This window comes from Haemaphysalis longicornis, unplaced genomic scaffold (genome assembly GCF_048455015.1).
Source record: "Haemaphysalis longicornis isolate Haplotype H1 unplaced genomic scaffold, Haemaphysalis longicornis Haplotype H1 scaffold_5, whole genome shotgun sequence".
Taxonomy (NCBI): domain Eukaryota; kingdom Metazoa; phylum Arthropoda; class Arachnida; order Ixodida; family Ixodidae; genus Haemaphysalis; species Haemaphysalis longicornis.
In genome coordinates this window covers 184,019,931-184,044,962 of record NW_027526385.1, presented here as the reverse complement: position 1 = coordinate 184,044,962, position 25,032 = coordinate 184,019,931, and the positions used below count along the sequence as shown (strand labels likewise).

Below are 25,032 nucleotides of genomic sequence, written 5' to 3'. Positions count from 1 at the left end.
CACCATGAGAAATAGTGCGCTTGTCGCCCTTCGCTGACCGTACGGTTCACGTATCCTGGTGACCTTAGTACTACTTCCATAAAGCACTGCAATGCCGGACGGGGGATTGTTGGGACATAGCTTGGAACATAAATGTATCACAACACAACCGATAGCGCGAGCTCTGCCTCGTAGACCTCATGGAATCTTCCCCATGTCTTCCCGTTGTTCTGGTTGTTCTAAGATGGCCGCAGCCGAAGGGCGCCCTTTGCCCCTGCTTGCTCCGAGCAAAGTAGTGCTCCGTTCACGGTTCACCTTCTTCACCTTGCTTCATTTTCCCGGCCAAGATTACGTTGATCGGGCTCCATTTTCTTAAACTGACACCATTTCAATTCAGGAGAACATCCACTTGCACATTTTGCCGAGCCTTATCCCGGCCAAGCGGCACGTGACGTCACGTTATTGCGCCGCCGACGGCTGGTTTGTTGTGCTACGACAAGCTTGAGCGCGGTGCAGTGCCCTGAGTAGCATATTAAAAATTGAAGTCCGTGCTAATTGATTGGCGGTACCTCTGACCACTCATGTCATTCCGAGATCCCAGAGGGTAAGCGGAAACGTTTGCTTTCGTTTTGATCGCGGCGGGAAAATCCGTAGCGCGTAACGGAGTCCACTATTCAATGGCCGATGCGTCACGCGATCGTTTCACTGCCTGGCGTGTTTGTGCTGTTACGTTTCTCAGGGCTATGTTAATCTGTCCTTGAGGGTTCAGAACAACAGCAAAACCACACGAAGCCTACCGTTGCGCTATGGGCAATGACCCATGGGGCATTTCAACGCTCAACTAGGCAACCAATAAACGGGTTATTTGGGTCGGCGGCGCTTCGCGACACAACAGGGACGTCACCTTGGCGGTGTGAACCGGTTTTGACGTAGTGAAGTGACGCAGCTTGACAAAACTTTTGTTCTGAGGCCTTATTGGTCATTAGTGGACGTTTGATGCCCTTCGGCTTGTCGCCGGTGCGCGAAAAATATACGTGCGGTTTGTGCAGTCCCAGCGAGAGTCGACGAAGTTAAGCCTAACGACAGTCCTCGCTCTTGTCCTCTGAAATCATCCTCGGTCAGTGATTTATCGCACTTTGTCGTATCCTGTCTTTTGGCGTTACGCGGGAATTGTTGTTGCTTTATTTAATTTTACAGTTTAGGCGAGGGTGTTTGTAAACATTAGCCAAATATTTTCGATACGGATGTGAAGCCGTGCATTGCTCCCTGTTCACCCACGGTATCGTTTGTGCGTAGGCTTGTTTCTTAGGAGCAACTCAGCTCTTGCATCTAATCTTGTGCCGTAGCAATATGAGTGGCGCCGTAGTGTATGGTTGCTGTCTAATTTTATCTGGCGGGCTTTCGTGTGCGGCGAAATGGCGCGCACACAGGCGTAGTTCTTGGTCATAAGAAAACAACAACAACAACAAAAAAGAATGAAACAGCTGAGTATAATTTTATTTCCTACATCCCGGTGTACGTGCAATATTGAAGGCCGCTGCGAAAGGTGCGTTATCGTGATGAGCGCTTCTGAGGGGCCCGGCGGCAGTGCATTAACTTGCCGCTTATCGCTGCCGCCCGCACTACCAGTTTACTTTACCCATTGAGGTACGCTTTCTTTGTCACTCGACAAAATAGCTCAATGCGGTTACCACTTCAATTTCAAATTTTGGGAGCTTTCCAGTAATGTTCTGTGCAAGGGCTCCGGAAAGGAGGTCAGAGGAGCTCAGCCCCCCTCCCCACCCTTTGTTATCGTAGGGGAATAGCTCAGCCCCTCCTGGTCTTGTCGTGACTAAACAACTTATGGCTGTAAAACTTTTAAAAAATCAAGCTTTAGTGATTTGAACTGCGAGGCTCAAAAGCCAGTCATTTTGCCAGAAGGCTCGTCCGGTCTGCCAAGGTTAATCGTTATTGCATTTCCCTTCTGTTTCTTTTTTTTTTTTCTTGTTACTCGCTCATTACTGTAATTATAGTCTAGCAAATTTGCTTCCCATATTTTATTCATGATGTCGCTTTTATCACGCATCAAGGGGGTATCAAGTGCTTTTGAGTGCCCGACGAGGGCGTCGTTCTGCTGTACCCAAACAAGTATCAGTCGTAAATTAGTGGATTATTTTTGAATGTTTTAGCTGTATGAATACCAGTCACCTGAAAAAATGATCTTTGATTAATTATTTAGTTGGAAAAGCCAGTGCCAACCCCTGTGAAAAGGAAAATGGACTCTGACTTGTCGTAACGAAACCACAAATAGCAGGGAAAGGGCAAATGATTGGCATGCATAGAATCTGAGGGTCTATTCGATTCAGCCTGCACCTCTTGAACCAGTTCACAGCGGTGCAAAGTGGGTTCCGCCATCGGCGGAACCAGCCCTGCACTTTTTTCGTCTGCTTCTGCACCTCCTCGGCAGGGAGTGCAGGCAAAGCCGTGAACCCGTCCTGCACCCGTCGGCACCACCGGTGAATCGAACGGCGCGGTTCAGGTGCCGCGAGCTGCACCGCTGAAACGAACGGCGAAGTGCGGCACCGCCTGAACTGGTTCACGCGGTGCAGGTGAAACGAATAGACCCTGAGTATCTGTAAAATTGCAATCAAGAAAGACATGTCCTTAGGCTAAAATCAGCATCATCGCCGTTGTCGTCGATTTTGTTGAGCCCCTCCACCTTCGAAACACTTCTGATCATTAGGTCAATGGCACATGAAGGCGCATTCAGCAGCTGCTGTTTAGCTGGCATGATTAAATGACCATGGGTGGCTTGGAGACTTGCGTGTCTGCGGTGCACGAGTATTAAGGTCTATAATGCTACAAAAAATGGAACGGGATGTTTGTGGCATCCTGAAAAGCAAAGAGCACTTCTGTTCCACTTGGTAGCAGATAGAAGGCCGAGTGGAAAGGGGTGATGACAGTTGAAGGCATATGGGGAGAGCAAAACGGTGACAGAAGTCAGGAAACCGGCAACACACTGCCTTCCTCTGGGTACCAAACCACAGAGTAATGTTCAGCTTTATTCTGTGTACCAGCCCACAGGGTGATGTTCCACTCTGAGCTGCTGTCAAAAGGGCCCTGCTTGTTGAACTTTGCAGCGCTGGTTGGAGTCTTGGTTTCTCACGCTAACGGCCCGGGTTCGAGCCCGAGAAGCTAAATAGAAAGCTTCTTTGGTTTCTTTTTTTATTTCTAATGTGACTTTTTTTAATACGAAAGTCTTTTATTCCGGAATACACAAAGATTTCATGACGTCATATCCGTCCTGGAAGTGGTGCCAGTACAACGAAGCAAGCGGCCTATGAAGGGTGCACCCCCGCACACAGGGTCTTCTTGCGGGGAAGCAACGTTTAGTACTAAAGAGTACGTTATGCAGAGGGTTGTGTGTTTTTGGGTTTTATATTTTGACACGAAAATGTTTTATGAAGCCGCGATACGCCAAGATTTCACTGATATCATATCCGTCACGGAAATGACGCGATTACTCCTTTGCTGAATCGACCAGCCGGAAGGGCGTTGCTTGCCAAGCACACCCACAAGACAGCCGCCGACCCGCAAATCATGCAGGGCTGCAGATTTCGCTGCGCATTTCACTCTCGTGTTTTACCGATTTCTACAACAGAAGAATCAACCACAGTTTTCTACCGTAAAATGTTCTCTCAGGTCAATTTTACAATTTTTTTGTAAATACGGGTCGTTTGGTATCTTTTAGGTCGGCTTAGGTGAATAAGGTTGAACCATACGGTGGTCTGGTCCTCAGAATAGGCACTGTTGTCTCGAAGGGGCAGTCGGGCAGTGTCCTACAAGACAAAGGTGGTGCGTCTCTGCGGATTCGTGTAAATGGTGCCTTGGTGTGCACACTTGAGGAGGGCAATTGCACGGATGGGGTGTCGTCGGTGGTGAGGGGGTCAGAGCCATCTCCCGTCTTCCGCCCCAGGAGGGACAGCATGAACCGGTGGGGCGGCCGTGGCGACGATGGCATGCGGGGCAGCCTGAAGGGGCGGCAGCCCGGGGAGCGGCTGCGCAAGCCCAAGTGGGACCTGTCCCGCCTGCCGGCCTTCCAGAAGGACTTCTACAAGGAGCACCCCACCACCGCCCACAGGCCCAAGGTGGGTGCCGAGAGGCCGGTCCGGCTAGTCTTCTGCCTGGCTGCATGCTGATGGCCACTGCTTGGAGCAATGGGGTCACCCTAGAGCAGTGCAGGGGCCGCAATTTCTAGGCCCAGTCTGACACGGCCCAGGCCCGGGCCCGAGAAATTTATAAGAATTGAGCCCGAGCCAGCCAGAGTGTTTGTTAAATATCATACCTAGTCCGACAGGATATCAACATGAACTTGAAGAAGTTTGCTGTTAACCTAAAGAGTGTAAGCACAAAGCGAATACGACTACTTTAGATTTAAATATCCTTTAAACTTGGACCGAACTTTGTACAACTTATCCTCACTTAGAAGCTGTATTTTCGGTAGTCATGCAGCTTCATTTGCCACTTCATTTGCCAGTCTTTGAAATCAAGGCACACCCGAGGATACTTTAAATGATTCTAAGTGGATATTTTTATTATTGCAATTCTTCAGCAGATATTGCACCTTTCGTTCTTCCATTCCTTGCTGAAATTTGATCAGACGATGCGTCCGGTTTCACCATTTGATTTTTGTCTTTCCCTCTAGTTACGCTGGCAGCATGATTTTATCTGCGCTTCTGTTCTTTCTTGCCTTTAGTCATGGCTGTAAAAAATTCTTGCACGAAAAAAATCATGGGCCCTGCTTAGAAAATTGGTTCTTCAAACTCTGCACACACTGCGAAATCCAGGTCACGTTTGTTCTGTTTGTTTTAGTTTGAAAAGGAAAGAGAAAATACAATCATGTTGTAGTCTGTGGCTGGAGTGCCCTCGTTTTCTGGCTCGCTCTCTCCCACTAAGCTGATGGGACCCAGACGTTTCTTTTATTGATGTGAAGGCTTTCTAAGTGCAATCGTCTTTTTTTGACGGCGCCTTTTTTAATCGTCTTTTTTTTTTAACGTATCGTATCTTTTAACGGCGCGGTAGTGAATTAGCACTTTTTTTCACTTTACCTGAAATATCAACAAGAAAGCTTTCTCTTGCCAAAATTTAGAATTTGTGGCACAGGATACCCGGGCCTCAGGAACTGCCCGGGCTGGATCGGACCGGCACGGCCCGACAAAATTTTGGTTCAAGCCCGAGCCTGGCCCGGGCCCGTGCACTGCACTAGGGCTGGGACTTTTCCTAGTGGTGGACTAAGAGAGGGGGAGTTTGGGTTAGGAGGGCAGGCAGCGGGTTGCTTTTTTATTTTGCAGCGTGCTGTGGGTCATGCGCGGATTGCGAGGGAGGCAAGTGGTATGTCAGTTATTAAAGGGGCCCTGAAAGGCATTTTGAGCACACTAAATGAAGTAGCGCAATCGTTAGATTGGGTCGTCAAGGTCATCTGGGCCAAGTATTACTCTTTTACGCGCAGCGGAAAGCTCACACTTTTGTTGCAAAGTTTGTCGCTTTTTTCTCACCCTTCCCTTCGTGTTTTCGGACGCCGCCATCTTCACATGTCTACATCATCGATTCCCAGATGTTCGTCATGAGCTAGACATCCTGCTATTGGGCGGCTTTTTCACGCACTTCCGGCAAAGAGAATGAGTCGTCTGCTCAGCGTCGGCTCGCCGGCTGATCTGCCGGCGGAGTGCCGGAGTGCTTGGACATTTTACGACAAACAAAACACGTGTAAACAAACGCTTAGCCGTTCGTATTGAATGCAACACGGCCATAACACGACATGGATATTCTCTTACCCGAGTACGTTCCATAAAGAAAGTCCCGTCGCACTTCTTTCGTGCAATCGCAGAGAACGCCCTGAGCCGAATGCCCGGGTTTGACGGATACATTTTTTTCCACTTCAAAACAATCCAGAGATGCGTTTCGAACGAACACGACGTCACAACATGCGTTGCAAGTCTGAACCGCGATTGACAGACGATGGGTTGCCTCCTCCTGCCCGTCGTAAATTCGGCACTCACCTCGCACGCGGTTTGCGGGGACGAACAGCAAGTCACTTAACTCTGGCGCGCAAGCCGAGATGGCTTTTAGCCACGCACACTGCACATACCCCATGCGAGGTTGAGTCGTACGTCGCTCGAGAAAGATAATCCAGACCATGGGAAGCACTATCCACCCGCAGAAGCACAACGTCGCATTTCATCGCGAAACAAAGGCGTCCACAACACACACACCATCGCCTCCTGTAATGCCAAACGCATCTCACACTTCCTAATGAGAGTGAGTGGTACATCTGCAGTGCCCACATGTCGCGAGGTGGGGCCCCGAGCTGAACCGGGATCACGCAACCGTAACTGACCTCTGGCGCGGTTTGTGCCTTGTTGCCAAGGCAACCGATGTTTGAGATCGTCAAAGAAAGGCGCTCGCTCCAGCGCTAGAAAGCTCAGAGCCGCGCCGGAGCATGTTTTGCCAACGTTGCCACTCTCCACCACGCGTCGCCCCAAGCTTAACTGGTCACATGATTGAAGCGTTTTGTTTGCGGGTTCTGTATCTGTTTAAAATGTCTTTTTCACATGCCGCCGGCAGGAATTACCACCACCGCAAAATAAGACCCGGCACCAGCGGGGCCACATCTGATACGGCGCTTTTTGGATAAACAGTGCGCGGTGCATGAAAGGGACCGAGCGCAAGATCCTCCCCAGCGGCTGCGAGTTCGCCGCCGATTAAAAGTCACGTGCTGCACTGCAGCAACGCACACCGCGAAAGGGCAAGGCCAGGCCACCGCACACATGCGGCCAGATTTTTCGTTCGCTTTTCCAGCCTTGAGCGGAGTGCGGAATTCATGGTGTCAACAAAACTTGCCCGTAGCAGACGGCAGTCGGAGGAGCGTAATGCGGAAGTACGTCACCGCTGTCTAGCGCAGCATCATGGGAGGGAGTGCTCGCGCGCCGTCAACAGTTGAAAAGAGGAGGAAACGCGGCGCGACGATAATGCGCGGTTTTTGATTTACGATTTCTCAGCTAATACTCATCGCTTTAACAAAATTCTTGCGGGAGGAGATTGCTAATACATTGTCTTATTTGGTTACATGTACATCCATGCATCGGCGGAAGGTATTTCAGGACCCCTTTAAATTCTGCTGTTGGGGGCTTTTGGTAAATGCTAGCACTGGTGTTTGTGAAATGCTGCTATCCAGCTGCTGTCCAGGTGGTGTGGAGCTTGCAGAGGATGGGGTGTTGTCATCCCCCCGCATCCCTGCCTGCTTTTGTGGCTCTGCAGTGTGAGGCAGAGAGCGTGATGTGAACCTGTTCTCCCCCTCCCGATGCATGCGCGCAGCACGAGGTGGAGGCGTTCCGGAAGCAGCACGACATCACCATCCGCGGCAAGGATGTTCCCAACCCCATTCTGACTTTCGAGGAGGCAAACCTGCCGGGTGAGTGGGAAGGAGGGCACCCGAGGGTGGAGGGGGTAGTGCCTCCTATACCCCTGCTGCACTAGCGTCTGAGGAGTGTCGTTTGTACCAAATGCCATTGGGCGCAAATGCGAAGCTGTGCTGCTCCAGTGGGTTTTGAAAATGCCATTCGGCTCGAATGAGCACCCAGAGAGACATTTGGGGCTCTCGAATGCCATTTCTTGCACTCTCACGTGCAGCGCTCCAAGTCAGCATTAACAAATGCTTTACTTCCGCACTTAAAACCAATAAAATATTCCTAATCGTGGGGCTTTATTTACTTTTCATTCACTTAAATCGTGTTATCAAGATGTAGTAATTCCATACTCAGCAACGACAAACCAGTGTGGCGGGACAGCACAAATCTTGCGCCCAAAGAGTAAAAAACCTTAATTGCAATTTAGAATTAAGAACTGTGTCAAAGCTTGGGTTATTTATAATGTGATGTCATTTTACTGCCAAAGACTGCTGCTAAATTTCATTATTGCATGAGAAGAGAATGAGACAGCAGCAGCGCCATGCAGCACAGCGAGTGACTGTTAAAGCTTTCAAGTGCCTTTGAAATTGTAGTGGAGCATGGCGGATTCTGAATGGCATTCGAAGCCCCTCATTCAAGTCGAATGACATTTGGATGCCAGTGTAGCAGGGGTATTCGAGAGGAGTACATGGGGGAGGGTGTGGAGATGCGTAACATTGCTGGCTGTGGCTGTGCAGTTTTTGTAACCTTTAAGTACTTCTCCTATTGGTATTCAGAGCACTTCAGTCGGGCTTGTATGCGGGAATGGCCAAGAGTTTCGCGCTGGAGCTGGCTATGGAGGTGCTTGGCAGGTTAAAGTGCAATGGTCGCCTGCTTTTCGCTTTCACATTTTGCAGTTTAGGTTGCATAGCGTGACACACTTGCAAGTTCGCGTAGCATTGCAAACAGGCATGTCAATGCACAGAGCAAACACTGTTTGGAGGGGGAACAGACGCTTCTGCAGCTGATGTCCTGCTTTGCCCTGCTGCTGCTGCAGACTTCTGCATGACGGCCATCCGGCAGGCCCAGTATGCCCAACCGACTCCAATTCAGGCACAGGGTTGGCCGATCGCCCTTAGCGGACGGGACATGGTCGGCATCGCGCAGACCGGATCGGGCAAGACGTTGGCGGTGAGTGGCTGGGCTTTGTAGGGTCCCTCCTCTGATGGGGAAGTTCTCTGTGCCCTGCAGTCTTCTGCTGCACCCCCTCTGTTGTTCTTTTGTTTGAATTGAGGTCGTCGTGAAGATTTACAATCAGGGTGGCAGTGCATGGAAGTTGCAGTTATTGGCAGCGCCAAAGCGGAGGAAAGACTTGGTGCACTGTAGTTGGATGAAATATTTCAGTCAGGGCTAACACCCCGGTATCTTGTGTAGAGGCTGCAGCCGAAACGTCCTCACTGTTGGGTCCTGGCAGTTTGGGCAAGTAGAGCCCACATGCATGGCCGGGCACCAACCACCCCTTTCATTGACTGCTGCAGAAAGTGGTTCTTTTTTTTTTTTTTTTTTTTTTTTTTTTTTTTTTTAATGCCTCACTCGCACTCTTTGAGTCGGTGGTCTATGGTGGGCTCGGCGTTCGTCTTGAGCCAAATGAGTTGGAAAGAGAGCCTGTGCTAGCTGGAGGTTGTGCACCTTGGTGGCGACTTGTTGACAAGCGTGTGCCCTTTTCCCACCTGCAGTACATTCTGCCAGCCATTCTGCACATCAGTCACCAGCCGTACCTGGAGCGTGGGGACGGCCCCATTGTGAGTGGCATTTTCTCTTCTTTGCTTCCTGCATGCATGCGCAGACAGAATGTGTGCGATGTCACCTAGACAGTCGGTCTCTTGTGGGAAGCCATCCACTTGGGAGCCGGGTGAAACGGGACTTTCGGCTTTCTTGTACACATATGCGCGGGGTGGCACACTTGTCTAGTGTGCAAGGTGTCTGCTCCAAATCGGGAACAAGGGTGGGCGGCGTGGTTGAAACCAGCCGCTGCCGGGCAGCATGGGCTGCACTTTGTTGGCGTAGCCCTGATGGTGGATGCTGCACAGAGTTGACCTATCGTGAGCGCGGCAAAGCCTGGCAGCTGTGGTCACCCGCTCTGGACAGGCCTGGTGTACTGTGCATCACATGCATGGCACCATGTTTCCAAGACAGTGGTCTGGAACAGAACCCGGTGGCAGGTGCCTTCTCAGACCATCTCTCTTGTAAAAGGGCAGAACCTAGCTGTGCTCTTGTGAATCCCCGGTCCATCTAATGGCTGCTGGAGCTCCTCCCGCCAAGGGCATTGTAACTGGGCACGAAGGCTGCCCGCAGGGTTCCTGCTTGCGTTCTGTGGTGGCGGGAGAACGAGAGGGAGTGCTGAAGGCCGCACCCTGCCAGCTGGATTGTCTATCTTGCGAGGGCCACTTAGTGTGTGCCGTGGATGAGTGTTGATGCCTTAGCGCTGGGACGAATGGTGCCCAGCAACCCCTTGTATGACGACGACGCCTGTGCAGGCCCTGGTGGTGGCTCCCACCCGAGAGCTGGCCCAGCAGATCCAGCAGGTGGCGATGGAGTTTGGCCGCGCCTCCCGCATCCGCAACACGTGCGTCTTTGGCGGCGCCCCCAAGGGACCCCAGATCCGGGACCTCGAGAGGGGTCAGTGGCGTTTCATTTCAGTGCGTCCCCCTCGAGGGAGACCAGGCTCTGCGATTGCCCTCTGCCAGAAAGTTTCCATTCTTAGGGTCCTATGCTGACAATTAGTGTAAAGCGGGGCATGGTGTGTGTGTGTGCAACTGCACGCATCCTCTCTTGAAGAGCTTCCCTCCCCCTGCCCCTCCGCTCAGGGGTGGAGATCTGCATAGCGACTCCCGGCCGCCTGATCGACTTCCTGGAGGCGGGCAAAACCAACCTGCGGCGCTGCACATACCTGGTGCTGGATGAGGCAGACCGCATGCTGGACATGGGCTTTGAGCCGCAGATCCGCAAGATTGTGGAGCAGATCCGGCCCGACCGGCAGACGCTCATGTGGAGCGCCACGTGGCCCAAGGAGGTGCGCTCCCTGGCCGAGGACTTCCTGCGCGAGTATGTGCAGATCAACATTGGTGCCCTGCAGCTGTGCGCCAACCACCGCATCCTGCAGATCATCGACGTCTGTCAGGAGGCCGAGAAGGACACCAAGTGAGGATTTGGGCTGGGTCCGGTTGGTAAATGCTGCTTGGGCCATTCGGGTCTGAAACGATTGCTTTTGGAATGGGCGCAGATCTTACGGGGTTTAAACTTGGCAAGGTGTAAGGCATGTCCTCATTTTGACCTCCGCTCTTCCAGCTGGATTGTGTCAGTACAGGCTTTGGGGAGCTCTCACAGGCCTGAAAGATCACCAAAGTGTCACGCATGAAGTGCATACAGGCTGATAAAAGAAATGCACAAAGGAAAGGAAAACTAGTCTAGAAGAGCCACATCCTGTCTAGGAGAGCCAGAGCTTTGTGTGCTTGTATAATAGCACCCAGAAGACAGCCGAGAAATCTTTTTGTGCATGCTTCATTTTGGAACCGCAAACCATTTGCTATTGGTTCCTGTATCCTGGCAGGGGCTAGAATGGCAGCATCCGCACTTGATAGTGTGCATAACGGCCAGCCGGCACATGAGTGCCGGCTCAATTTCCAGGTGTGGTACCAGAATTTGCATGGAATGTTGTTGGCCTGTTGGCATCCTGGCTGCAAAAGAAAACCGGTGCACCAAAACGTGGGGCAGTGCGTACTCCGTATGCTGCAGGTGCTGATTACAGACCGTCACGTGTGCAGCCAGATGCGAGTGTTGTGTCTTCTCGTGCCGGTGACTCATCTGCTGCTCTTTTTTTCTCTCTCCTCTGCCCTGCCCTCTCACCGTCCCGTCACCCTCCTCCACATGCGCGTGCGCGGGCGACAAATGGCGTGGCTCATACACCCTGGCGCCTGCTTTCGGCGTGACGGCCTGGTTCCTCGCACCCGCCAACCCTTGATGGCTCGAGGGGGAGGGCCACTGGGCCCTCCCCTCCGAATGTTGCCTGCCTGGGTGCGAGCCAGTCCGCCACCATAGTTTCTTTTTTTTTCATCTTCTCTCGTTGCTTTCTCAAGGGGGGCACTCCAGCCCAGTTGGTCTAGGGGTGCGCTGCTAGTGAGGTTGAGGCAGCACTCGAGCTGATGAGTCGGGGAAAGGCTCAATTGCGGGGAGAGACAAACTTGAGAAAGCAAAGTCCTTTTGTGATGCATTCCCCGTTATATGGGGTGCTTGCTTGCTTAGCCGTCTGGTTCTGTTGGTGAGATTCTGGCTATCGTTGTACCCCATCAAGTTTATTGGGCAGTGCAAATTTGAGGCGTGAGGGTTGCCTGCAAGCTGCATTGAGAACAACTGCACAAACACCACGGGGGAAGTTATCAAGGTGTATGTGCACGCCTAACTGCTGTGTCTCGGGCCACGGTACAAGCAGGTAGCTTTGTCCGAAATGTAATGAACGTCTTGTCGACTTTGGGTCAGATGTGTGTACCGGTAACGTGGGACAAGCTGCCTGGAGTGTTTGCCTTGTTGTAATTTTTCCCTCGCTGCGTGGTCTGCAATGTGTCTTGGGAGAGGCGGTCTCCGCTGTCCCGATCTATGCCGAGTCGTGACCAGGCGTCGCTCTTTCCAGGCTCTTCAAGCTGCTGCAGGAAATTATGAACGAGCGCGAGAACAAGGTGCGTGTCCCTCAGTGTCAGGCTTCGCACGCCCAACTGTGCTTTATTTATTTATTCCTCCTTGTTTCTTGTTCATCTTCTTACGTTTCTGCCTTGCCGGGGAATGCTTGAGCACGGACGCCGTAATTTGGTCTTCTGGAAATAGCTGTGGTGGTGGTGGTGGTGGCGGCAATGCGTGATGATGCGGTCTGTTGCCCTGGCTATTTTTAGAAATCCAAAGATCAGCACACCCCGGTGTCTTCAGGCAGCCTGCTGTAGCTTAATGTGGGCATTCAAGGCTACGTTTTGCATGCGATCAGTTTTTTTTTATTTTATATATATTGTTTTGCACCGCTACTTGCTTGAGCTCTTGCTCAGTGATAGCTGTTTGGGGCATTAGGAGCAGCTGCTCATCTGCTGAGCCACGTAGTGGGGACATGGGTGGAGGCAGCCTTGAGGGGTGGCGACCTGCCTTCACGTTGGTGGCTCCCCTGTCCTGTCCAAAAATTGGGTGCATGCGTGTGGTGTCGGTGCTCCCCACTTTGCTCTGTTCCCGTCCTTGTAGCCGCGGGAGGCAGCGAGAATCGTGGGGGAGGGGGTGCGGGGGGAGGCACCTAGGCTGGTTCCCGACTGACGCGATCGACTGCCCCCTCCCCCAGCAATTCCGTTCGGTCCAGCGAGCTTCAACGACCACCGCGCTGCAAGGCCGCAGGGCAGGAGGCCTCTGTCCGGCAGCAATTTAGGGAAACTGGGTCGACACTCGAGGCCAAGGCCATTTACTCGGGCACACTTTAGTGAGAGAACACCCTCCGACTTTCCAGAAACTAGGTGGGCAAAGAAAGGTGGAAGTGCTTTTATTTCGTAACCGTGGCTAGTTGACAGGCAGACAACGTACACACGGTCGTGCGCTTGCACTTGTTTGCCCTGCCCTGCGGCGTTGTGAGCCGTCCAAGAGAGCCCCGTCTTGTGCGCTTGCGTGAGAGAGACCCCCCCGGGGTGCGTCACGTTGCAGACCATAATATTTGCCGAGACCAAGCGTAAGGTGGACGAGCTGACGCGCAGGATGAGGCGTGATGGTTGGCCAGCCATGTGCATCCACGGGGACAAGTCGCAGCCCGAGCGGGACTGGGTGCTCACAGGTGGGTGCTCTCCTCTCCTCTCCCTCGTTGGTCGCAGCTACGAGAGCATGATGTTGCTTTCAAGGGGCACATTTGTGGGAGAGGGCTCCATTGGAAACTGCACAAGTGCATTAAGTGGACCCTTGGCTCTGTCAAAGCACTTACACGCATTGTGTTTGCCCGCGAACAGAGTTCCGAAGTGGGAAGTCTCCAATCTTGGTGGCCACAGACGTCGCTGCCCGAGGATTGGGTAAGTAGCGCCGCAGCAGCTGGAAGCTGGCATCCGCTCGTACGGGGAGGTCGGTACATTGGAGCCCAACGCGCCAAAGCATGCACGCACACATCGACTGGCAAGACCGTAACGCCGACGCTTGGGACGAGGGCGCAAAGTGTGGCGGGCAAAGGCGGGGTTGGCGGCGAGGCCGCGGAGCGGATTGGTCGGGCTCCTGCAGATTGGGTTGGCAACTGATGTCGTGGGGGGCCCTGTCTGTGGCTTCACACGGGCTACGGGTACGTTTCGCCGGCAGGGGCCGTTCCAAACGAGGGCGGGTGAGCGTGAGCAGGATGTTGAATGCTGCGCGAGGGGGGTGCGGGGCTGCTTCCTCCCCGTGGTTGTTCCGAAAGCGGCTCCTCTTGTTGTTCTCTCTCTTCTCTTTCAGAGGCACCGTAAAACGGAAGTGAGCGAGAAGGAACGGCCTCTCGCATTGCGCGAAATGGTGCCTCTGTTCGCTGCGGGGAGTGCGCACACTTACTCGAGACGACCACGGAGCACACCCGCCGCCGCCGCCCATCTGGTGGCGTGTCGGGGGAGATGGAGGAAGGCCGCCGCCGCCACTACTCTCGTGGGCCAAGCCCGGCCGGCCGCTCTGCGTGAAAAACAAAAAGGGCCCGCGAAAACCCCACCGCCCCGAGGAGGACGAGGGCACCGCCGTCTGGAAGCGAAGGACGGGGGTGGCACCTCGCCCCTTGGCCCACACACTTGCGGGGCTCGGCCCGCTTGCGCCAGACCCGTCTTAAATGCGGGAGTGCGGGCTGTAGCTCTAGGAGACCCGCCTGGGGCCTGGCTCCCAGGACGGGACATCCGAAGGACGGTGACCAGTCCACAAGCGTGCTCTTCGGCCGTAGGGGCAGTGTGGAAGGGACACTCGCTATCCGCTGGGCAGGGCCACTTGGCGCCACCATGGGGGCAGGCAGCACCCCGGTGAGGCTCGTTGGCCCGTGCCTCTCCTCCGGCTCTTACCTGTGGTTTCGGCACGAGAGTGGTAGCGCTGTAGAGCGAACTCTGGCGGTGCCTGCAAGGGTTGGCGAACAGTGGCGAGGGTTGGAGAGCGACGGCGTAGAGGCACGTGCGAGCGGAACGGACAAGGGTGGCACGGGGGCAAATGGCTGCAGCCCCTGAGCCAAGCCGCCCTGCCCTCTTCTGCCGGCACAAGCAGGTAGGGCACACGACGGCTGGCGTCGCCCACTGCTGTCGAGAATGACATAGAGACGCCGCCGCACGGCCCGGGTGCCTCTCCTCCGACCTCCGGACCGCCTCCCTCGCACGCTGGCAACGGAAACCACAGGTAAAGATGACTGGGTTCCCGCTTGGGGGGGCACTCCGAGTTGGTACCGTGTCAGATGAACGGGCCAGCACCTTGGTGTTGTGGAGACCCGGATGGTGCACTGGTCGGGCAGTAGGCACACAGGCTGGATGTCAAGAGTAAAAGAAAGGCCTGTGGCACCAATACTCGCTGCAACCGCTCTATACTCTTATACATGTCAGCATCATGTAAGTGGCACCTGCAGAATATTTAACGTAGTCAAATGTGTTGACAAGCAGTTTAGCTGTGGGAAGCACTAAATATCGTGCCAAAGCAGCATCCATTCCTTCATACGGCGCTCAATATACTACCGAGGCTGTGTAACACTGCTAGAACGACAACAGCAATTGGCGCCATGAACTCAAGTTTAGGCCAGTAGTTGTGCTTCGAGGTTTTGCATTGTCTACCTGTAGCTTTGAGAATGAGTAGTTTGCCATTCTAAGAGTCAAAACTTTCAGGTTTTGGCTAATAGAACGCTTTGCTTTGAGGTCTTGCCTGGCACAATCTACTGCTGCGTCTGGGCATGCAACGCTTTGCTGGAACAGCACAACAGCAATTGTCGGGAATAGGCTGTAGCTTAGAACATCATGCTCTGACATCTGGGGATTCCAGCCATTACCCGTAACTTAGAGTGTTGCTAGAATAACAGTAGCGACAGTCCCGTTTTGCTTTGAGGTCTTGCCTGGCACAATCTACTGCTGCGTCTGGGCATGCAACGCTTTGCTGGAACAGCACAACAGCAATTGTCGGGAATAGGCTGTAGCTTAGAACATCATGCTCTGACATCTGGGGATTCCAGCCATTACCCGTAACTTAGAGTGTTGCTAGAATAACAGTAGCGACAGTCCCGTTCGTGCCAGAGTTTGTATGTAGCACTTTGCTACAGTAGCAGCAGCAGCTGCTGGGTATGTGCCTGAGCTTAATTAAGCAGCGTTCAAATCTGGAAGAATGGGGAGTACTTTGCCAGGCTAGCACCATCGACTGTTTAGTTTTAAGTCAGTTAGTAACGCTTAGCTAGAATAACAGGAGGGACTGTCTGGCATAACAACATTTGAGCATAGGCAGGACATCAGGCTTTTGCATCTTGAGGCGTCGATGGGCACCCATAACATCACCAGTCTCTGCCGGTATACATTTGAGCTTAGGCGGAACATTGGGCTTTAACATCTTTGTACGTCGATTGGTGCCCTTAACATCACCAGCCACTGCCTGGTATACATTTGAGCTTAGGTGGAACATGAGGCTGTAGCATCTTAGGACGTCGATTGGCACCCGTGTAGCATCACCAGCCACTGCCTGGTATATATTTGAGCTTAGGCGGAACATTGGGCTTTAGCATCTTGAGACGTCTATCGGCACCCATAACATTACCTGCCACTGCCAGGTATACATTTGACCTTAGGCGGAACATTGGGCTTTCTCATCTTGGGACGTCGACCGGCACATGTACGAGCTTAGGTGGACCATTGGGCCTTAGCATCTTGAGACGTCGATTGGTACCCGTAACGTCAGCAGCCACTGCCTGGTATACATTTGAGCTTAGGTGGAACGCTGGGCTGTAGCATCTTGGGACGTGGATCAGCACCCGTGTAACTTCAGCCACTGCGTGGTATATATTTGAGCTTAGGTGGAACATTGGGTTAGCATTTTGGGTCGTCTATCGGCACTCGTAACATCACCAGCCACTACCTGGTATACATTTGAGCTTATGCGGAACATTGGGCTTTAGCATCTTGGGACGTCGATTGGTACCCGTAACATCACCAGCGACTGCCTGGTATACATTTGAGCTTGGGTGGAACATTGGGCTGTAGCATCTTGGGACGTGGATCAGCACCCCTGTATCACCAGCCACTACCTGGTATACATTTTAGCTTATGCGGAACATTGGGCTTTAGCATCTTGGGACGTCGATTGGTACCCGTAACATCACCAGCGACTGCCTGGTATACATTTGAGCTTGGGTGGAACATTGGGCTGTAGCATCTTGGGACGTGGATCAGCACCTGTGTATCACCAGCCACTGCCTGGTATATATTTGAGCTTAGGTGGAACATTGGGCTTTAGCATCTTGCGACATCTATCGGCACCCGTAACATCACCAGCCATGGCCTGGTATACATTTTAGCTTATGCGGAACATTGGGCTTTAGCATCTTGGGACGGTGATCGGCACCCGTACGAGCTTAGGCGTTACATGGGGCCTTAGCATCTTGAGACGTTGATTGGTACTCTTAACATCACCAGCGGCATCAGTTTGGCGACTTTGTTAACGCGAGGAGTATGTGTTTGTTTTTAAAGCTGGGGGTTCACCTAATAGTATATCTTACACCGTGGGCAAAACATTGGGCTTTAGCATCTTGGGATGTCGATCGGCACCCGTAACTTGGAAGTACAAGTGCCTTGCTAGACTGACAGCAGTGCAACTGTCAGGTTTGCACCAGAGGTTGTGCCACTTTTATGCCTTGCCTTGTTACAGGTAGTTTCACAATAAGATCTTCTGCCTGGCAAAACCAAACGCTTGTTTTTCTATCCTGATAAGAGCCCTAGCACGCATATGATTAAATCGCTGCAGACATGTGCTAGTGTGTGGGTATGCGCTCAAGCTAAGGTGGAAGTTTCACTGTGACGTCTTGCATCATTCAGTGCCCATAGGTTGAGGTGCCACTTTACCAAACTAACAGCAAGGACTGCCAAGTTTGTGCCGCAGTTTAGACCCAATACTTCGCTTTAAAGGGACCGCGAAGACAAAATACAAGTTTGTTTTATTCGAAAGATTTCGTGTTCTATAGTTTCCCCAGCACTTGTCGGGAAGCACACGATGCTTCATTCACTGCGAAATTAATCAATCCAAGCTAAAATTTTGATTTTCTTGACTTGGTTTGCCGTGGTAGCAAGCTCGATACTGAAGATGCCGCAGCCCGTGGTTGGAGATTTTTGCTCTGCCGCGTGTCTGCAGATGCCTGACTTGGGATGCTAAAATAGTCCTTGAAGACGGAGTGCAACCTTTCCTTATATAAAAACTAGACAATGGTAACTTGCTTAACTTCATTGTGGCCTCGGGAACGTTGCTTGTAGGAATATGAAACCTCCGAAACCTTTCTGCTACACGTCACTGATGGCGTACATAGGGAAATAAGAGTTTGCAGTGTGTTAACATATTATTTGCATCCTGTCAGTACGATAAACCGAAGCAAGAGGCATCAGTAAATGCCAGTCATGAGTCTTGGCGGTGGCTTTATGCAGTCCGTAGGTCCACATAAGGTCAGGGCGAAAAAGCAGCCAGCGCGGTTTTCTTAATGTCTAGCCAAATTGTTTAAAGTTGACTCTCAGATTGCACACTTTATTTTAAAATAGCAGTAGTTGGAGTCAACAAAAATTGTATTTGATTTTTGTGGTGGCTTTAAGCCACAACTTTTTTCTCGCTTTGCTAATTATTCAACTCTTTGAACTGGCTCGCGAACCAGTTTCAAGCTTGCTATCCAATTTGCTGCCCGATTTAGTCGAACCGTAACTGAGCTGGAACTAAGTTAGACCTCAAAGCGTGTTAGGCAAATGTCTATGCCCTCAACAAGTTGTTGCCTTGGCTTGAGCAACTCGTGCAGTGGAAAATGTTGTCGCAAAACAAGCTGTGCCTGTTTCTATGTCCACGAACTGTGCCGAGGTAGGCAGTAAATAACGCTAATCCTTTAAGGTTGTGTAAGGAGTGCACGGAAAGCATTGAGAAAATGGATAGCTCATGGTGTGTCACAGACCTGCTCTAGCTGTATTGTCAGGCTAGCGAACAGTGCTGATGTAGCGTCTGACAAGCACAGTGACTTCACAGCTGACTCCACTACTGTATTTATCAAGAGGGTACTTGGGAAGTGTGCAACAGAGGCAGGAAACGGACACAGCCGTGTCAGCTGCATGTGGACAGTGCTTGCTAAGCAACAGGCATGCCATTAGTCCAGCAGGCTGGCCTAGTGCAACTTCGATAGGGTCATCAGCGGAGCACTTGCTACGCATTGGGAAAAAGTGGATAGTTCACACACACAGCTCAACCTAACCTTATGAGCTCTACATAATCGTAACTCGTGAAGCACCCGATGGGCATGGTAACGTGACATGCCGTCCTGTCTGGGCCATGTAAACATAAGCAGAGGTACTGGGCCTGTCGAAAGTAATTGGAACACGGAAGCTGGGGTTGAACTGCAATGGTGCGCCGAAAGGAAGGAGCAGAACACGCATGCGCGCCTGCCAACTACAATAACCCATCTATACCTCTCAACCAACTCCTTTTAACGTGGCCAAGGGCATTCTCCGCACTGGTCTCGGCGATGACGCTGATAGCAGACACACATCCGGCAGCGTCTCGCACACTTTCAGGCCATGCGACCTGCTGGAGAAGCAGCGCTATCGCAGGGATCTGCAGTGACAATTTTCCTTTTCAGATATTTTTAAGTGTGTCTGGTATCAGCACCATCGCCGAGACCAGTGTGCTGCGGGGAATGCTCTCGGCCGCGTTAAAAGGAGTTGGTTGAGAGGTATAGATGGGTTATCGTAGTTCGCAGGCGCGCATGCGTGTTCTGCTCCTTCCTTTCATCACAGCATTGCAGTTCAACCACAGCTTCCGTGTTCCAATTACTTCTGACAGCACCTGTACAAAGGTCGGCTCACCTCAAGCTGGTTGTGCCGAGCAGAGAACCACTTAGAAATACCGACAGCCCAGATAACCTAAACTTTCCCTCGGTATTTTCGTAAAGGGTGCCTTTAAGGGTAAATGCGTTTCAGGGCACCAAAAGAAACAAAAAAAAAACAGTAGTGTTGTACCTCCCATGCAGCCAGCGCTGTCCTCTCCCCTCTGGCTTGGCTGCAGCAAATGCAAAATGAGGCGGCCTTTTGTTCACTCGTTTCAAGTCGCATGATCGCCACGATTGCACCTTCCTGTTGCGCACCTGGAGAGGCAGCCAGCAGACACGCCACGAGTTTTCACCCGAAAGATCGGGAGGTGCCTTTCCCATGTTAACACCTTGGGAGAGGGCAAGCTGCCACGATTTTTGTGGAGTGGATGTCCTCTAGCTCGCATTTTGCATTCGATATGGTAGGGTAACCACATGGAATTTTTGAATAAACTGGCGGAAGTAATTTTAGTTTGGTGTTAAAACTCTCTGAAAGGTGGCGTGTGTAGTTTCTAAATGTGACATTACACTGCATATACATGCATTTTCGTCGGTCTTTATGCGCGATTCAAAAACCACATAAGAAAAACGAACAGAAAAGACTGCGTTTTATTATTTTAGCTGCAGTTAACTGTTGAAGCACCATTTTTCATCGCGTGTACGGATAAAAGTACTTTGCCGCGAGGCTCACTGTTGTGGTCGCCAGTATTCGTTTTGGCAGCGTGCAGGTCAAGGATGGTGAATCTGAAAATTTCACTTTCACGTGTTTCAGGGCCCCCATCAGTTCAAGGTGTTTGCAATTGGTGCCGTTTCATTTGGGATAGAGGGCGTACATGCCCACAAAAATCGGTTGGCTGCCCCTTAGCGTAACCACGTGCGACGTTCACCGGAACCTATGCCAGCTACTCTTGCTTGCACTTCTCACACTGCTTCCTTGTCCACAACCCTGTGGTCACTCCAAAGGCTCGGCAGTTACGTTAAAGCGAACTGGTTTCTTTTATTTCAAAGCTTGCTTATGGTTGGTAAGAATATTTGCAGCCTACCATGCTAAAGAGCCTTGATGAGTGCATTGGCAGAAGTTACGTTGGGAGTTGTGGAAACAAGTGCAACTGGCACCCATAATGTCTGTCAGGGCTTCCCCCTACCCCCACTCCCAGATGGAACTGGGAAAGCATCTTTAACTGTTCTGTAGAGTTCCTGTCCATGCAATTGGGACAGCTTGTAGAAGTGCCAAGTCCAAGTGGACTGCACATTTTGTGAGCATAACCGTGCATCTGGGCTCCATTGACCGCATTGATTTGTGGTTAAATTCGAAAATTTCTGGCAGACCGCAACGGATGCTAACTTTCGTTACGTTCTGGCCTTCGTTTTTCTTGTGTTGCGTTTCCGCCTTGTATTGCCAGTGCTAGCAGAACACAGCCTCTTCTCTTGTTTTCTGTTTTTATTTTGCTGCTAGTCTCCAAGGTGGCAGAGTTCAAGTAATTTGCATTCGGTGAATGCTAAAGCTGCCGATCTCTTGTAACACAACACACAGCTTTAAGATGGGCTCAAAATGGCATCTCAGTTGTCTGCTGCACAGACGTGAATTTATGGTCAGGGCTGTTTTTGGTGATAAAGAGACAGACTTGAAGGTAAGTTCTGAGCTGATATTTTTGGGCTTGGAAAAGAAAGAGGTTTGGGTGCGGCAAGTCTATGTAGTGGCAGCAATGATATATGCAAGTAAGTATATATACATATATATATATATTATACATATGTAGGGAGCAGTAAAACTTGGAAGATGGTAGAGAACATAAGAAAACTTCTGCCCTGACGAAGGCAAGTCTTGTTGCTGAAACGTTGGCAACAATCGTGGTTTCTACCTTGTTCGAAGTTTTTTTTTTCTTATACATATATATGTATGTATGCAAGCTTCTAAGTAGTTCCCTGTGGGGCTTTTAGTGGGACATTGGCTGGCAGTTTAGTTAAAGAAGCCATGAAGAGAAAACACAAGTTTGGTTCATTCAAAAGATTGCCTCGTTAGAATCATACTGACACCACTTTTAACGTAAACTTCACTCAAATAAGCTACATAATTAGGAAAAAGGGAATGGTCATGCACCCCATTAGCTCATTTCCCACAACAGAAGCTATGATGTCATACCAGACAGCTCTGCGATTGGCAGAGGGCGGCAAAAGCAAACGCGAATTAGGTAGAGCTTATAAGCTTGCAGAACGAGCTATTTCCACCTAAATTTAGGGCACATTCTTTTGAAAGCCCTAAGAATGGCGGGACAAACAGTGGAAGTTATGAAATCGCACGTAAACGTAGAAGTCTCCCTTGATCGTTTTACAGGGTGACCGTCTTTGAGAGTGATTTAGTGGGGTGCAGGATAAAGGGTACAGAATCTATTGCAGGTGGGGGTTGGGGTTGCTTTTAGATGCCGTAGCGTGAGTGTATTTGGTTAATTTCTGAAAGAGCACCAGTGTCACTTAGTGTTGTATATAATCGCTGAACTAATGTATTCCGTTCCGCATATTTCGATGGAGGGGTAAGAAAAGGAAGTGTTCAATAAGGTCAACTTTGTGTTCAGTATCTGCACAGAAGGTAGTTTCAGTAGGATTGGCAACGCATTTAGTTCTAGCAGTGTTTGCCAGTTCAGCATTGAAAAACTTAGTGCTCCAGTTCAAATGAGGCGTCATTTACAGTCGTGCAATTTTTGGTTTTCTCCTTTGGGGGTTGCGGGGCAGTATGTATTGACGTTAATGGTGTTGTTCCGCTCGCTGATCTCGCTCCCCTTCTCCCCCCCCTGGCACGGCAGACGTGGACGACATCAAGTTTGTGATCAACTACGACTACCCGAACTGCTCGGAGGACTACGTGCACCGCATTGGGCGGACGGCCCGGTCGAACAAGACGGGCACGGCGTACACTTTCTTCACGCCGGGCAACTCGAAGCAGGCGCAGGAGCTCATCTCGGTGCTCAAGGAGGCCAACCAGGTGGTCAACCCCAAGCTGTACGAGATGCACGAGATGTCCCGCTCCTACGGTGGCCGAGGGGGTGAGTGTCTGCTTGGACGCATGCCCGGCTTCTGCTTCCAGCTTCTTAATGTGGCACATTGCTGGAGAGTCGCAGACGCATTTGGCTCTAACTGGCCTGTTCAGCTTAGGGTTAGTCAGAAAAGGTGCGGTTGAACAGTTATTTGCACCGTGGGCTGGCACTGGAAGCCAGCTGTCCGAGTGTTGGTCAGCATAATGTTGGAGCAAAATGAAGTGCATGTCATGTTGCTTTCCAGGCTTTAACTTATAATGAGCACTACAGCAGATCTTGTGCTGAGTGTCACTTCTGAACTCGTGTGTGCAAGCTTCCAATACAGAGCTCTGTGTTGGGTAGTTGCAAGTTGACTGCTGTGGGCATAGTTGCCTCACCAGCAGAGCTATTCCCCGCTTCTTGAACTTGATGGAGGGAGAGGTGCCAACGGAGGCCAAGAAACCTGCCTGCAAAAAGCATTCCCCCGGGGCCTGTTGCAGGTCGCAACCGCTGGCGCACGGGTGGTGGTGGCGGCCGGCGGGACGACTACGACGACGACCGGCGTGGCCACAACCGCTACGCCACGGGTGCAAACGCGTACAACGTGGGCAGCAATGACTACACCACCTCCAACAGCAACTCCGAGCTGCCCAACAGCAACTACGGCTACGGCATCTCCACCAGCAACAGCGGCGGCGGCGGCAACAGCCACCACCAGTCGCAGCAGCCCCAGCAGCAGAACCACCACCAGTCGCAGCAGCAGCAGCAGCAGCAGCCCCAGCAGCAGCAGTCCATGCTGGGCGGTGGCGGGGCCACCATGATGGCCATGACCCCGATGGGTCACATGGCGCCCATGACGCCCATGATGGGCCAGATGGCGCACATGATGCCCGTCATGCACATGGCCAACGGCCAGCCCTACATGATGGCCCCCATGGCGGGCGGCCAGCAGGGGGCCGCCGGCCAGCCGCCGAGCCAGCCGCAGCAGCTGCCCCACGGCCTGCTGGGCCCCCCACCCCCGCCCCCGCCGCCACCGGGGGTCGCCAACGGCGCCGCCTGGTGAGCGGTGTCCCGGCGGACGGCAGCTGGGGCCGGACTGTTCCGCACTGTGCCGTGTGCCCGCTCTTCCTCCTCCTCACGGCCACGCGTTGTGTGTGCTCTTGGCAAGGGCTGCGGTGGCACGGCACTGTCGCAACTTGACTGCCCCACCCCCTCTCTTTATCTCTCGCTTTTTCCACACGGCTCGGAGGGAGGCCGTGCCAGAGGGGATGGGGTTAAGGGCTAGCGTGCACCGCCCGAGTCGTAGCCACCTGCACTCCTTGCCACGGCCTCTTCACCACCCTGTAGGAAGACCGAGCGTGCACGCCCACTCGTGCAACCCTGCAACCCTGCTTGGGCCACCTGCGGGTGCAGGGTCGTTCACGGCTGCCCTTGACGGGGACGCCGCTGCAGCCCTTGCCCCCCAGTCTGCACCCTGGGCTTGCGTATCTGGCGGCCCACCGCCCCGCCCTTGGGTAGGATGAGGGAGAACACAACTGGCGGGAGTCCAGTTGTGTGTAGTCACATCCCATGTCACGTGCATTTCTCCTCTGCGTCTTGTCGTGAGAGCGTTGGCTTTGCTGCTTGTCGGCTAGGATTTCAAGTGTCGTGAATGTGTGCATGTTAGGGCACTGGAAATTGTCTAGGTTGGAGCTGGAAATCTTCTCTGAGATTGCTTGCTTTTCGGCCAGGAGTTGAGACGACATTCGGGGTGTGATGTTGCGGTGAAGGTGTTCACCTTGTAGAAGCATGCGGTTATTGCAGTGCGGCGGTTTTTGTAGCTCGCCACTCGTGGTCGGGACCCACGAATATTCGATGCGGCTTAAGGCCCTTGTTTCTCATCCTGTCCACGTGACTTCATTTTTCACTGCAGTTTCTAGTACACATGGTCCAAAGCCATCCGCACATTGTGTTCGGCGTTTTATTTGCAATGTCAGCAGCTTTGTCTGTAGCTGCCATGCGGCCAAGCGCAGAACTGGTGTGCTGCTCGTGTCAATTTGTTTGGCGATGATGCTTTCAGTAAAAGCCTTTGAGTGATGGGAAGCACTGCGACATTGTCCTTTCCCGATTTTCACCTTTCAAGCAACAGCAGCCTGCAAGTGCAGTGTCTTGTTATTTATAGGTTTGCTGATCTTGGCCTTCCCCCAAGCCTTGGAAGAACGTACTTGATTGCTATTGCTAGTGACCGCAGTTTTTCTTTGAGTTTTTCTTGCTCGGTGACAGTAAGTGAACTGGCTTTTGTTTGTGCCTTTTTGGTCAGATGTGCCCTGGTTAACACTGCTTTGGTCATGATTGTTACGCTTGTCGTGTATAGGAGACCCCCTTTTTGCTTCTTCTGGCCCCGTCTTCATTCAGTGTGTGTATCGGTCATTTGATCTTCACGTTTTTTAGTCTGCCATATCACTCTAGCTTTGAGAGAGCACTATTGTGCAACCCCCTTTCCTGTAATCTATTCGTGGGAAGCCATTAGAATGGATGCAGAAATAAAATTTGTTCCATTGGTGTA

General features: G+C 51.9%; 1 protein-coding gene across 2 annotated transcripts; it reads left to right on the top strand.

Moving 5' to 3' along the window:
• Positions 1-432: 432 nt before the first annotated feature.
• LOC144138881 (putative ATP-dependent RNA helicase DDX5) lies at positions 433-25,032 on the top strand. Of its 2 annotated transcripts, none has more exons than XM_077671382.1 (12): positions 433-583; positions 3,935-4,106; positions 7,333-7,429; positions 8,461-8,594; positions 9,140-9,205; positions 9,941-10,082; positions 10,271-10,604; positions 12,091-12,136; positions 13,128-13,254; positions 13,424-13,483; positions 22,278-22,517; positions 22,988-25,032. In XM_077671382.1, exons 1-12 carry the CDS (start codon positions 561-563, stop codon positions 23,548-23,550), a joined length of 2,004 nt encoding a protein of 667 aa, XP_077527508.1. In that variant the 5' UTR covers positions 433-560; the 3' UTR covers positions 23,551-25,032. The 2 variants fall into 2 exon arrangements, with proteins under 2 accessions (XP_077527508.1, XP_077527509.1); XM_077671383.1 differs by lacking the exon at positions 433-583 and adding an exon at positions 881-1,096.

Excerpts from the sequence above, each read along its gene's own strand:
- LOC144138881 (XM_077671382.1), top strand. The coding sequence starts at position 561 with ATGTCATTCCGAGATCCCAGAGG. Across the intron at positions 13,255-13,423 it reads GCGGGACTGGGTGCTCACAG|AGTTCCGAAGTGGGAAGTCT; the intron begins GTGGGTGCTCTC and ends GCCCGCGAACAG. Across the intron at positions 22,518-22,987 it reads CTCCTACGGTGGCCGAGGGG|GTCGCAACCGCTGGCGCACG; the intron begins GTGAGTGTCTGC and ends GGCCTGTTGCAG.